The 11348-nt window shown below is 41.5% G+C and overlaps 1 protein-coding gene and 1 pseudogene across 1 annotated transcript in view; one reads left to right on the top strand and one right to left on the bottom strand.

Moving 5' to 3' along the window:
• The first annotated feature begins 2998 nt into the window (after positions 1 to 2998).
• The window catches only part of CCNT1 (cyclin T1), a 39273-nt gene continuing 30923 nt past the window's right edge, over positions 2999 to 11348 (top strand). The window contains exons 1-2 of the mRNA XM_019662283.1: positions 2999 to 4763; positions 9154 to 9235. Of these exons, the coding sequence (XP_019517828.1) occupies positions 4606 to 4763; positions 9154 to 9235 (240 nt within the window). The 5' untranslated portion in view covers positions 2999 to 4605. The remainder of the gene's footprint in view (positions 4764 to 9153; positions 9236 to 11348) is intronic.
• Positions 7035 to 8642, bottom strand: LOC109393204 (cytosolic 5'-nucleotidase 3A-like; annotated as a pseudogene).

Below are 11348 nucleotides of genomic sequence, written 5' to 3'. Positions count from 1 at the left end.
GACCCCCAAAGGGGTCGTGACCCACAGGCTGAGAACCGCTGCTCTAGACCATATTTTTTGCCTTTTAGCATGCCTTGTAAATTTTTCTGTAGAAAGTCAGACACGATATACAGGTAAAAGCAACTGAGGTTTTATGTTTATCTGGCTGGGAGTTAGGCTGTGTTTCTAGTTTGCTATAGCTGTAGGTGTCAGAGGCTAAAATTTCCTCTGATGTCCTTATCTTTGGGTTTCCCTAGAGAGTCCTTCTTAAATACTCTAAGCTTGTATTAATAGTATTCTTCCAGATGTAATCCCGTTATTACATAGAAGCCGTACTGATGTGTTGGTAAAATGCGGGCAAGTGAAAATAGTGTTCTATTATCCTCTTAGGTCTCAGTCTTTCAGTGAGCTTGTTTCCCTGGACTGACCTTCACAAATATTTCTTGTCTTTTTTCTCCCTTTAGGTGAAACAAGGTTAGCAGCTGGAGTTGGTTGTTTTCCTTCTCTCACATTGATTAGGCTGTTAAAGTTTTCCTTGAAGGCAGGCTTTTGTTAAGAACTGAATGCCCTGGGTGTATTTCACAATGGCTACCTTTCCCCTCTACCTGCCAGAAGGATGAGATTATTCTTTAATCTTTATAGTAAGACCTGTGGGGCTCCTGGAAGTAAAACTCACAAAAATGTGGGGGACCTCTTAATTCTAGGCCCCCAGGAGTGTTTTTAATCTCTCAATCTGTCCCAATTTCAGTTTCCAGCAATTAGTCAATTGTGCTTTAAGTATTCCTATTAGTGGCTGGTTCCAGTGTTTTCTGGCTCCACAGTAAGCCATGATTCTGTTCCATCTCTCCAGTTTTTGTGGTGTGCCCTGTCACCTCAATTCGCTGATGCATCTAAGAAGGATTGTTGATTTTCAGTTTGTTTAGTTTTTTTTCTTTTTTGGTTGTGAGAATAGGAGTGATGACTTCCAAGCTCTTTACATGTCAAGCTGGAAACCAGAAGCTCTTGTCTATTGTATCTGTATGGAGGAAATACTGTGATGGTGTGTTCATCTCTTCCCAATTTTATGATCAGTGATAGTCACACTGGTAGCTTGAAATTGGCTATGGTGGGAGATACTACTATAGAAATTGGCAAATGCTATAGACAAAGGCTTGACTTATTTGTTTTATTGATTGTCTAGAATTAAGAAAGTGATAGAGGAGGGCCAGTGGAATGGCTCAGTTGGTTAAGAGCTCGCTCAAGAGTGTGAGCTCTGAGCAACAGCGGTTCGAGTTCCGGCCTGAGCTGAGCTGCCACTGAGCTGCCTACAGGTGACAGGATGGCTCAGCTAAAAAAAAAAAAAGAAAAAAGAAAGTGATAGAGGACAAGTTAATTATGTAAATTAAGTTTAAAAGTGTATCATGTATGTAGCCATTACATTATCAATAGCACAAAAGATTGAAATATTCTTCCAGTATTCAAAAACTATTATCCAATTCAGCAAAGATGTTGCTCAAGTCATTGACAAATAAGTGAAGTTCCAACGTAAGTCTCATTGTTTTACTTTCATCTTATTAATGCAAAGGAAAATGTCAACCAACAGTCAAAGCTATATTGGTTTGTCAAATGCAGTCATAGGTTGGTTCTTGATTCGAGTTTGGCAAAACTCAATGAAAGCATTCTGTGAGAATCAGCTGGCTATACAAAATTTACAATAAGATTGTATATTTTATTTTTTATAAATTGTGTTACACATCCTTTTCTATCAGTAAATTTTAAAATAAACTTTATGAACGTATACATACACATACAATTGTTTTTCTGATAGCTGGTTGTTAATAATTTAGCAACACACACACACTATGGCCAATTTCAAGATATCAACATGACATCACTGAATGTGGAGTTGGGGATAGTTAGGAATAGCACACCATCTTTTCATATTTTAATTTGGAGACTATAGGAAATGTAGGGAGAAACTGTTTTAACAGTAGTAAATGGTAATGTTTGACATGACTGAAATATGACATTCATAAGCAAAATAAGATCAAACCACAAAATATGGTATAATCCTGTACTAGATTAATCTAGGGAATAGGTAGGAAGAGTAGCCTCATAGGTGTGCTTTACAGGAAATGGAGTCCTATTTAAACTAACAAGAAATTCCTCTGGTTTAAGGTTTTGCCAACCGTTCCTTAAGGGCAATGTACCAGAAGGTTAACATTATTTTGAAAATAAACATGTACTGAATACCTACTGTGTGCCATATGGTGTTGTCAGGATGCAGAGATGACATTTAAGATCACACAGCCAGTTAAAAGAATATCTGGGAATTTTGAGGACATTAAGTGAAATAAGCTAGTCACAGAAAGACAAATACTGTATGACTCCACTTATATGAAGTATCTAAAGTAGTCTAACCTGTGGGAACAGAAAGTGGAATGGGGTTGTCCGGGCTGGGGGATGGGGAAATGGGGACTTGTTCAATGGGTATAGAGTTTGTTTTGTAAAAAAAGTTGTAGAGACCTGTTGCATAATAATGTGAATATAGTTGATACTACTGAATTGCACACTTAAAAATGATTAAGATGGTTAAAAAAAAATAGATGGGATTTGAATCCAGGCCTGACTCAAAAACTCATGTTTAACAATTATTTTATTATCACTGCTGTTATCACTACTTTTAAATAATTTCATCTTCAATCAAAGAATCTTTCCTTCCTCTGATTTACACAGGTCTTCCTCTTCTGTATGCAGGGTGCAGGGTAGCAAGCCACTGGTTTGCAGATGCATTGCCTGAAACCTTACAGATACCAGGACTTTTTCTTGGAAGACTGGCATACTGAGCTAGGATAGCAAATTCAAAATGGAGTAATCAATTCAATAGATTAAGTAGAGAACCAAACACAGGTCAGGGAAATAGGCAAGAGGGATCTAGGTGAAATAATTTTGGCTTGTAAAAGATCACACACATGACTACATAACTGAAAAAAATGTTTATTCTATTAAAATAAAAAAGTCTGTGATGGAAGAAGTTTGAAATTATACTTGAAAAAAAGTTATAACTTGATGCTAATTTATATTTTCCTGAATCTCATTTTTTCCAGACTAAAATGGAGCTAAGGATATCTGTAGGCAGTATTTGGCAGAGGAGGGTCTGAAATGGAAGGAAATGCTTGTGAGAATGAATTATAATCAAACTTACTGTGTGGGAACAGCCATATCTAGAAATGATGGCACTCAAAATATATAAAAAAAAATGATTCTATTACCCAAATTTAATCAAAGTAAATTGAGTGTTCCAGAAAAGAATCTAGTTTGCTGGAATGGAAAGAACAACAAAATTAGACTTGTTTTAAAAATCTACACCTATAAGCAGTGCGAACTACTTAATTTCGATGAGCCTCAGTTTCTTTATTGTAGGGTATTGTGAGCATTTATTTCACATTTATTGACTAGTAGGGCCAGGACTGTACTAGGCAGGTGCTAAGGATACAAAAATGAAGGAGGCACCGTCCTTGCCCTCAATATTAATACAGTGTAGTAACCATTATAACATCTATTAAGTGTTTTCTATGTGCCAGGTACTATTATAAATACATTTAACTCATTAAATCGTCATTTAAAATCTTTCTCACAATCTAAAACATAGGTGCTATTGTTATCATTTACATTTGTACAAGAGGCAAAGAGAAATCTTGCCCAGGATCCAACAGCCATCAAACACTGGGACTGGGCCACATCTTGACAGAGGACAGACACTTACAATATTGTGCATGTGCAGGATGGTGCAGGGTGGTGTGCAAGCGTTCCACGCTGAAGGAGCAGTTTTAGTTCACCCGTTCGCAAAACAGGGATTAAAACATTACTACCTCTTGAGGTTGTGCCGATTAAATGAAATATTATAGTATATTTAACAGTATTGTGCCTGGACCATAGTACGCGCTAAATTAATGCTATTAATTTCAGTTTATTCCTTTAAGTTGGATCACCGCGGCGTAGCCAAGCACGCTTTCAAGGCGTCAACTACATACAGGCTTTTCAAATGCGTAATTTACGTTACTATCAACAACGTGAAAGCCTTCTAGTTGTTTTATGTTCCGATACACGATAGGGCCACTCTCTTTGATGACTTTTTTCCGTTTTCGAGTCTCACCTATTTTCTCTCTCAAGTTCTCCGTCTGTCTCATTTTATTTCACCACCTCCACCACAAACGAAATTCACGGAGGAGCCACGGTGCGGCGCGTGGGCGCGCGCTTCATGCAGCCACAAACGTTGCTACACCCACCTAACCCAATGCGCGAACGCTCGACCGAGTTCACGCGGGAGGAGACGCGATCTTGAACAAGAACGTCTAACCCCACCCTACCTCCCAGGGGTCACATGACTGGCGCCTGCGTCCTCGACCCAAGGTCTTTCCTGGCCGCCTACTGGCTGTTTACTTGACTACATGCTGTCGCGAGGCTCATTCCGGAAGTGGGCACTTCAACTATACTCCTCGGCGGAAGCGTGTCACAACCTAGCCGTCCACTCGTAGCGGAAGTTCGTCACGGCGCAGTTGCCGCCGTACAGCGGATGTGTGTCGCTGCGTAAGTGACGCTGGAAAGTGCTTGCAGCCTCCGCTGCTGCCTTCTGGTTGAAGCACTATGGAGGAAGAGAGGAAGAACAACAAACGGTGGTATTTTACTCGAGAGCAGCTGGAAAATAGCCCATCCCGGCGTTTTGGCCTGGACCCAGATAAAGAGCTTTCTTATCGTCAGCAGGCGGCCAATCTGCTTCAGGACATGGGGCAACGTCTTAACGTGTATCCTTGCGGCCTAGGCCTTCGGCCTTGGAGCCAGTCCCGCTTTGCTCTCACGTCCAGGTCTCAGGGCCTGTCAGAGACGGTAGGGGGAAAAGGGTGGGCAGGGGCAGGATGTCTAGGTGAGAGAGCCTACGATGGGGCGGGCTGAAGTTCACAGTGTTCGCGCGAGGGTGGCGAGGCGGAGTTAATTTCCCGCTCGCTCACCGGGGCCACCAATCTTTCCGGGAATTCGTATCCTTCCAGGCTTTGTGTTTTAACTGGCCCTTCCTAGACCCTTTTCAGTGTATTCTGATCTCCTGTGCCGGTGACTTTGAAATTCTGCTTTTCTGCTATGCCCTAGGGGTCTGGTGGAGGTTTCTCCTTTGATGGCTGCCTCTTGAACTTAGTGTGTAACGAGAGTTTTGAGAAATTCAGTACCAGAAGGTCTTACGAAGGGTGGCCTAGAATTAATTAATGCCCAGCTTTGGTTCAAAACCCGTTCTTCCCACTTACTAGCTGTTTAAGAAACTTGTCGAATTCTTGGTTTTCTCATCTGTAAAATGCGGTGACGCCTCTTGAATTTGATTTCTATGCCCAACACAGTGCTTGGCACTCAAGTTCAAAGAGTAGCTACTGTTAAGAGTTTTATACACTTTCAGAGGAAGGCGGGATGTCAGTTTAGATTTTAGGGATGTAGACCTACAGATCTAATGGTTTAAAATACTGGGTTTTTAAATACTCAGAATGCTAATGCATACGTTTTTCTCATTTCAAAGGTAAGAGATGTGATTTAAAAAAATGGTGAATGTTTAAAAAAATGTATCACAGTGAAACACATGTTTCTATTAATCCCCCTCAAAATATTCCCCCTCGCTTCGAACACACTTATCCCATCGTTCTTGCCACTTTCTGAAGCAGTTCTGGAAGTCCTCTTTTGTGAGTGTCTGTATTTTTTTATTTTTTAAAGATTTTTTTAATTGGGGAATTGGGGGGATGGGGACAGCACTGGGGAATTGGGGGAAGGGGAACAGACAAGTTGCTATGCTTTAGTTCTTCAGTCTAGTTGTGGAGGATGTTCCTTCACTGGCCCAAGTTGGCACCATCATTGTGCTCTCATGGCGGCCCAGCTCCAGGTTGAGCTGTTGTGCAGCATCTTAGCTGTGGAGGGCAGTGTCGCTGGCCCTCATATGTGGGATCCGAACCGGGGCCCTCTGGCGTCCCAAGCCAGTTCTTAATCATTGCGCCACTCGGCCGGCCCTTTTGTGAGTGTCTTTAGTTGCGCTGGCATGGTTGCCTCGATGTCCTGAATTGATTCAAAATGCTTTCTTTTCATGGTCATTTTGACTTTGGGGAAGAACCAGAAGTTACACCATGCTAGAACCTGTGCCAGATTCGGTGAATAAGGTGAAGTGCTAGAACCTGTGCCAGATTCGGTGAATAAGGTGAAGACACACCGTAATGTTTTTATTTGGCAGAAATTGCTGTACCGATGTGTGACACGGAGCGTTGTCATGAGGGAGGATGAAGTAAAGACACTCATGAAAGAGTACTTCCAGAACTGCTTCAGGAAGTGGCAAGAAAGATGGGATAAGTGTGTTCGAAGTGAGGGGGAGTACTTTGAGGGGGATTAATGGCGATGTGTCTTTTACTGTCATACATTTTTTAAATTTAAACATTGTATCTTTTGATCACACCTAGTAATTTGGTGATTCTTCTCCCCAAGCATTTTTTTGTTTTGTTTTTCATTTCATGTTTATTATCAGTGCTTGAATATAGAATATTTTATAATGTTTAGTGATGTGGTTACCAACAGTTTTTTTTCAAACACCAAGTGGCCAGTATTTTTCTGGTAAAGATCAATTTTCCTGAAACAAAATAACCAACATAATATGACTTTAGCAGATGGTGATACCATCAGCATAATTCACCCAAATTACAATAATAGCAATACTTAAAATTATGCACATTATTTCACCATTTCATAAAAATTTTTAAATTTCTACATACTTTTCTAGTATAAAAAGACTCCTCAAAAACTTGATAACATTAAACTACAGAATACACTCTGGAAATGTAGGAAGTTATTTTTCAAATTTTGACTAAGATTTTTTAATGTTAAAAGATATGGTGAGTGTGTTTAGAGAGGTGGAGGAAAAGGAGCTTCTAGTTGATGGATTTAACATGTCTGAAAATACTTCAGTAATGTAGAGGAAACCCTTCAAGAGCAAGAATGTATTATAAATAAAAGTCAGCAAGGTTAACAGATGAGCAGCTCTTGCATCAGTTGCACCGTTAGGAGACAGGTCTTGAAGACCTCTTTACAGAATCTTCTGTAGAGTTGGCCACCTCCAGTGATGCGTCTTTTACTATTGGGTTGTTGGAAAAGTCATGACGTATTTTTTTCTATGTTTTTCGTTGCAAAAATGCATCATGATTTTTCCGACAACCCAATAGAATATCATGAGTCCATATACTTTTCTAAAAGCTCATCCACTCTGCCATTTAAATATACAATTTGCAGAATGTGTTCGACATTGGTTGCCCCATTTGCCATTATTAAGTCTCCTTGGAAGTCTCTCAAGCAGAATTATGTTGCTGTTGTCTTTTAGTTGATTGGAATACTCTGTTCTTCAGGGCACCATCATGTTTGTTAAATACATGAATTAGCTCTCCTGTAAATCCTTTGGGCAACCCATTGCCATCAAAATCCATGAAGTTGGACTACTTTGACATTTCGATAGTAAACATCAGCTTGACAGATAATCTCTAGTGCATCACTGGTACCAGCCAAAAATTGAACACAAGGATACTGTTGGAGCTTATCAGAGAAATTCTCGTATCATTCCTTGAGCATAACATCAGATTGTGCCATAATTTTTTCAGAGTTTGGTAAAACCTGTTTGACAAGCAAACCATGTGATTTAGTGTACCATTCTACCATCCAAGGGTATTACTCTTCTATGGTAAGAACAAGATCAATTTCAATAGCATAATACTTTTCCTTCAGTTGCAGTAAGTTTTTTCGATGTTCATCTGAAACCAACTTAAAATTGTCAATGACGTTATGACATGTTAGATACCCTTTCCCTTTGTAGGAAATTCTCAGTGTCAAATCAAAGTCTGTTATTTGAAGTTTGACAGCTCCTCCTTTGATAAGACCACAGATAGTTTCTTATACTCTTGTAGGGTTCTTGATGCAAACTGTACCAGTACTTTTCTGAAATTCTGGCACCATTTTCACATGTACAGCAGAATCTTAGTCATTTCTTGGTTATCCAATCTTCCTTAAGGCACCCTTGAGTTTTTCTGTCCATGAATTTGTCCTAGAACAACAGCATATGGCTTGGATATAAGCCATATCTAGCGATGCAGGGCTTGGATATAGGCATCTTGATGACCTTGGTCTTCCACCCCATCTTAAAGGTGAATATGTACTGGGCCAGCACCACCGCTGCCACCAGGGCACACACACTGGCACTGGCTACCATGGCCCACCGTTGCCATGGCCGCCCAGTACATGAACGGGGCCTTATGTGCCTCCCAGGCTGAAAAAAACAGGTCGATTCAAGGATTTTTGTTAGAAAATATACTCATTTTTTAGCAGAGAAAGCTAATATAGTTTCAAGGTTCTTTTCACTCTCTAAGTGAAAAATTATCCTTGGGTGCAGCTTCTGTTTAAATGTATTGCTGTAACATTTGTGTCTTCAAGTGTTCACTTCAAAAGAGGCATTCTCTTTATTGCCAGTATTCAGTTTGTTTCGTAAGCATCTGGTCATTAGTGAATGAAACTTTTTGTTTGAAATTCTGTTTCAGTGCATCTTAGCCCTTTCCTTTCTATGTATGTGTTGTTGTTAAGGTTGTTGCCATCGTAGGACTGCCACATCTCTGTATACCCCACATTGTCCTCTGAGGTCATTAGAAGTAAGGCATTTAAGAGTTTGTCTTAGTGAATTGATGTCAGATCGTTCCAGAGCATTTCTGGTCCCAGGGATCACAACATGAGAAGGCTTGGTTGCTGGAGCTTAGAAGGTGAGGAGATAGTGGAGACATAGCCCGGTCAGGGAGAGTGTTGTAAGTCATGTGAAGAGATATCCTGAGCTAATGGATCACTGTTGCAGGATTTTCAGTAAGTTTAGGCAGGTTTAGGTCCTATAGAGTTTTGTTTATGTTCCTTCTTGATCTACACATGCTGAGAAGCTTGCTTGTTTATTTAGCAAATTTATAGTGAATGCCTGTTATATTTAAGGCGTGCTAATAAGGGCCGTTAGTAGTTAATTCGGTGGAGGTAAGTATGATTTTCATGTAGGAGCATCTACTGTGCCCAGCTGCATGGTGATTTTGGGAGGATATAGAAGTATTTTTAGGAGTTGTACTTTCTGCCTGTTTTGGAGCCTTAACTTGAGCATTTTAGCTCACAATTGACTATCAACACTGCTATAGTATACATGCATCGATTCTACATGATTCAGTCCTTTACACAGTTCCATCGAAATGTAAGTATAATTTCTTTATATGGTATAGTCCTTTTGTGATTAATTTCAACTTCATATTTCTTTTGTGGTTAATCTTTGCTGCTGAACTGGGATTTGAAGTTTGTTTTTTTTAAATTGCTTTTTAAAGATTTTATTGAGGAATTGGGGGAGGGGAACAGTGCTAGGGAATCTGGGGAAGAGGAACAGACAAGTTGCTGTCCTTTTGTTCTTCAGTCTAGTTGTGGAGGACGTTGCTTCACTGGCCCATGTTGGTATTATCATTGTGCTCTTCCAGGGTGAGGCAGATCGGTCGCCGGCCTCTGGACGGCCGCTCACAGCAGCTCTTGGCAGCTCACGCTGGCTGCTGGCTACACATGGTTCCTTATGGCAGCCCACTGCAGCAGGGGCTGCAGCCTGTGCCGTCGCTGGCGACTCATGGCAGCCCAGCTCCAGGTCGAGCTGTTGTTCAGCATCTTAGCTGTAGAGGGCAGTGTTACTGGCCCTCATGTGGGATCCAAACCAGGGCCCTGCTGCTCAGAGCTGGCGTCCTAACCCAGCTCTTAACCAACGCACCACTCGGCCGGCCCTGGGATTTGAAGTTTAGAATTTAAGGTTGATCACATTCATTATGTGTCACTGCTGTTCTGAATCCAGCCTTCCAATTTTCCTATGCAGGGTCTAGTTAGTTGTTAAATTTAGTAATCCTTAGAGTAGGTGGAGTCTTTAATAAAAAAATAGATTATTGAGGGCCAGCCGAGTGGCGCGGTGGTTAAAGCTGGCTTGGGACACCAGAGGGCCCCGGTTCGGATCCCACATGTGTGGGACAGTGATGCTGCGCCCTCTACAGCCAAGATGCTGAACAACAGCTTGACCTGGAGCTGGGCTGCCGTGAGTTGCCAGCGACGGCACAGGCTGCAGCCCCTGCTGCAGTGGGTTGCCATGGGCTACCATGTGTAGCCAGCAGCCAGTGTGAGTGGCCGGCAGCTGGTGTGAGCGGCCGTCCAGAAGCCGGCAACTGATCTGCCTCACCTGGGAAGAGTGCAATGATGGTGCCAATTTGGGCCAGTGAAGCAACGTCCTCCACAACTAAACTGAAGAACAAAAGGAAAGCAACTTGTCTGTTCCCATCCCCCAATTCCCCAATAAAAATTCAAAAAAAAAAAATCTTAAACAAAAAAAAAAGAAAGATTATTGAGGGGTGATCGGTTAACTCAGTTGGTTAGAGTGTGGTATGATAACACCGAGGTTGCTGGTTCGATCCCCGCATGGGCCACTGTGAGCTGTGCCTTCTCTAGAAGAGTCAACTATTGTGGCATGAAAGCAATGTGTAACCAATGACCATGGCTGTTCCCCAATAAAATTTAAAAAAAAAAGAAAAGAAAAGATTATTGAACATGTAAACTTAACATTTTGGGATGGTGGAGTAGCATTAAAGGGGAAACTGCTTAATTTAAGTGTAATATTTGAACTGGTAAATAATATGATCATAGGAAAACAGGTAAATGTAATTAGATTTATCTGAAGCCCTTTGATACAATTCCAATCAATGACAGGTTGGAGGGGGAAGGTATATTATGTGATAACTGAATATAACTTTTCAGATAGGAAAAATAAAGTAATAGTAATAAAGGGATTTTTTTTTTCTGGACAGAATTGTTAATAGTGCTATTTTCAGTTTTGCTACCTGAAATGGTCCTATTTAACATTATTGTAAATGACTTGGAAGAGAATGCATAGTGATATCCCAGTTGCAGGTAAGACTATATTTAATAAACTCACAAGGTGGCTGTCCAAGTGGCTCAGTTGGTTAAGAGCTCGCTCAAGAGTGCGAGCTCTTGCGAACTCTGGGCCGGCCGAGTGGCGCGATGGTTAAGAACTGGCTTGGGACGCCAGAGAGCCCCTGTTTGGATCCCACATATGAGGGCTAGTGACACTGCCCTCCACAGCTAAGATGCTGAACAACAGCTCAACCTGGAGCTGGGCTGCCGTGAGTCGCCGGCAACTGCGTAGGCTGCAGCCCCTGTGGCAGTGGGTTGCCATGGGCTACCATGTGTAGCCAGCAGCCAGCGTGAGCAGCCAGCAGCCGCAGTGAGCGGCCGTCCAGAAGCCGGCGACTGATCTGCCTCGCCCGGGA

The sequence above is a fragment of the Hipposideros armiger genome, unplaced genomic scaffold, assembly GCF_001890085.2.
Source record: "Hipposideros armiger isolate ML-2016 unplaced genomic scaffold, ASM189008v1 scaffold_371, whole genome shotgun sequence".
Lineage (NCBI taxonomy): Eukaryota > Metazoa > Chordata > Mammalia > Chiroptera > Hipposideridae > Hipposideros > Hipposideros armiger.
Note: the sequence above shows the minus strand (reverse complement) of the source record. Positions and strands in the feature narration are given on the sequence as shown.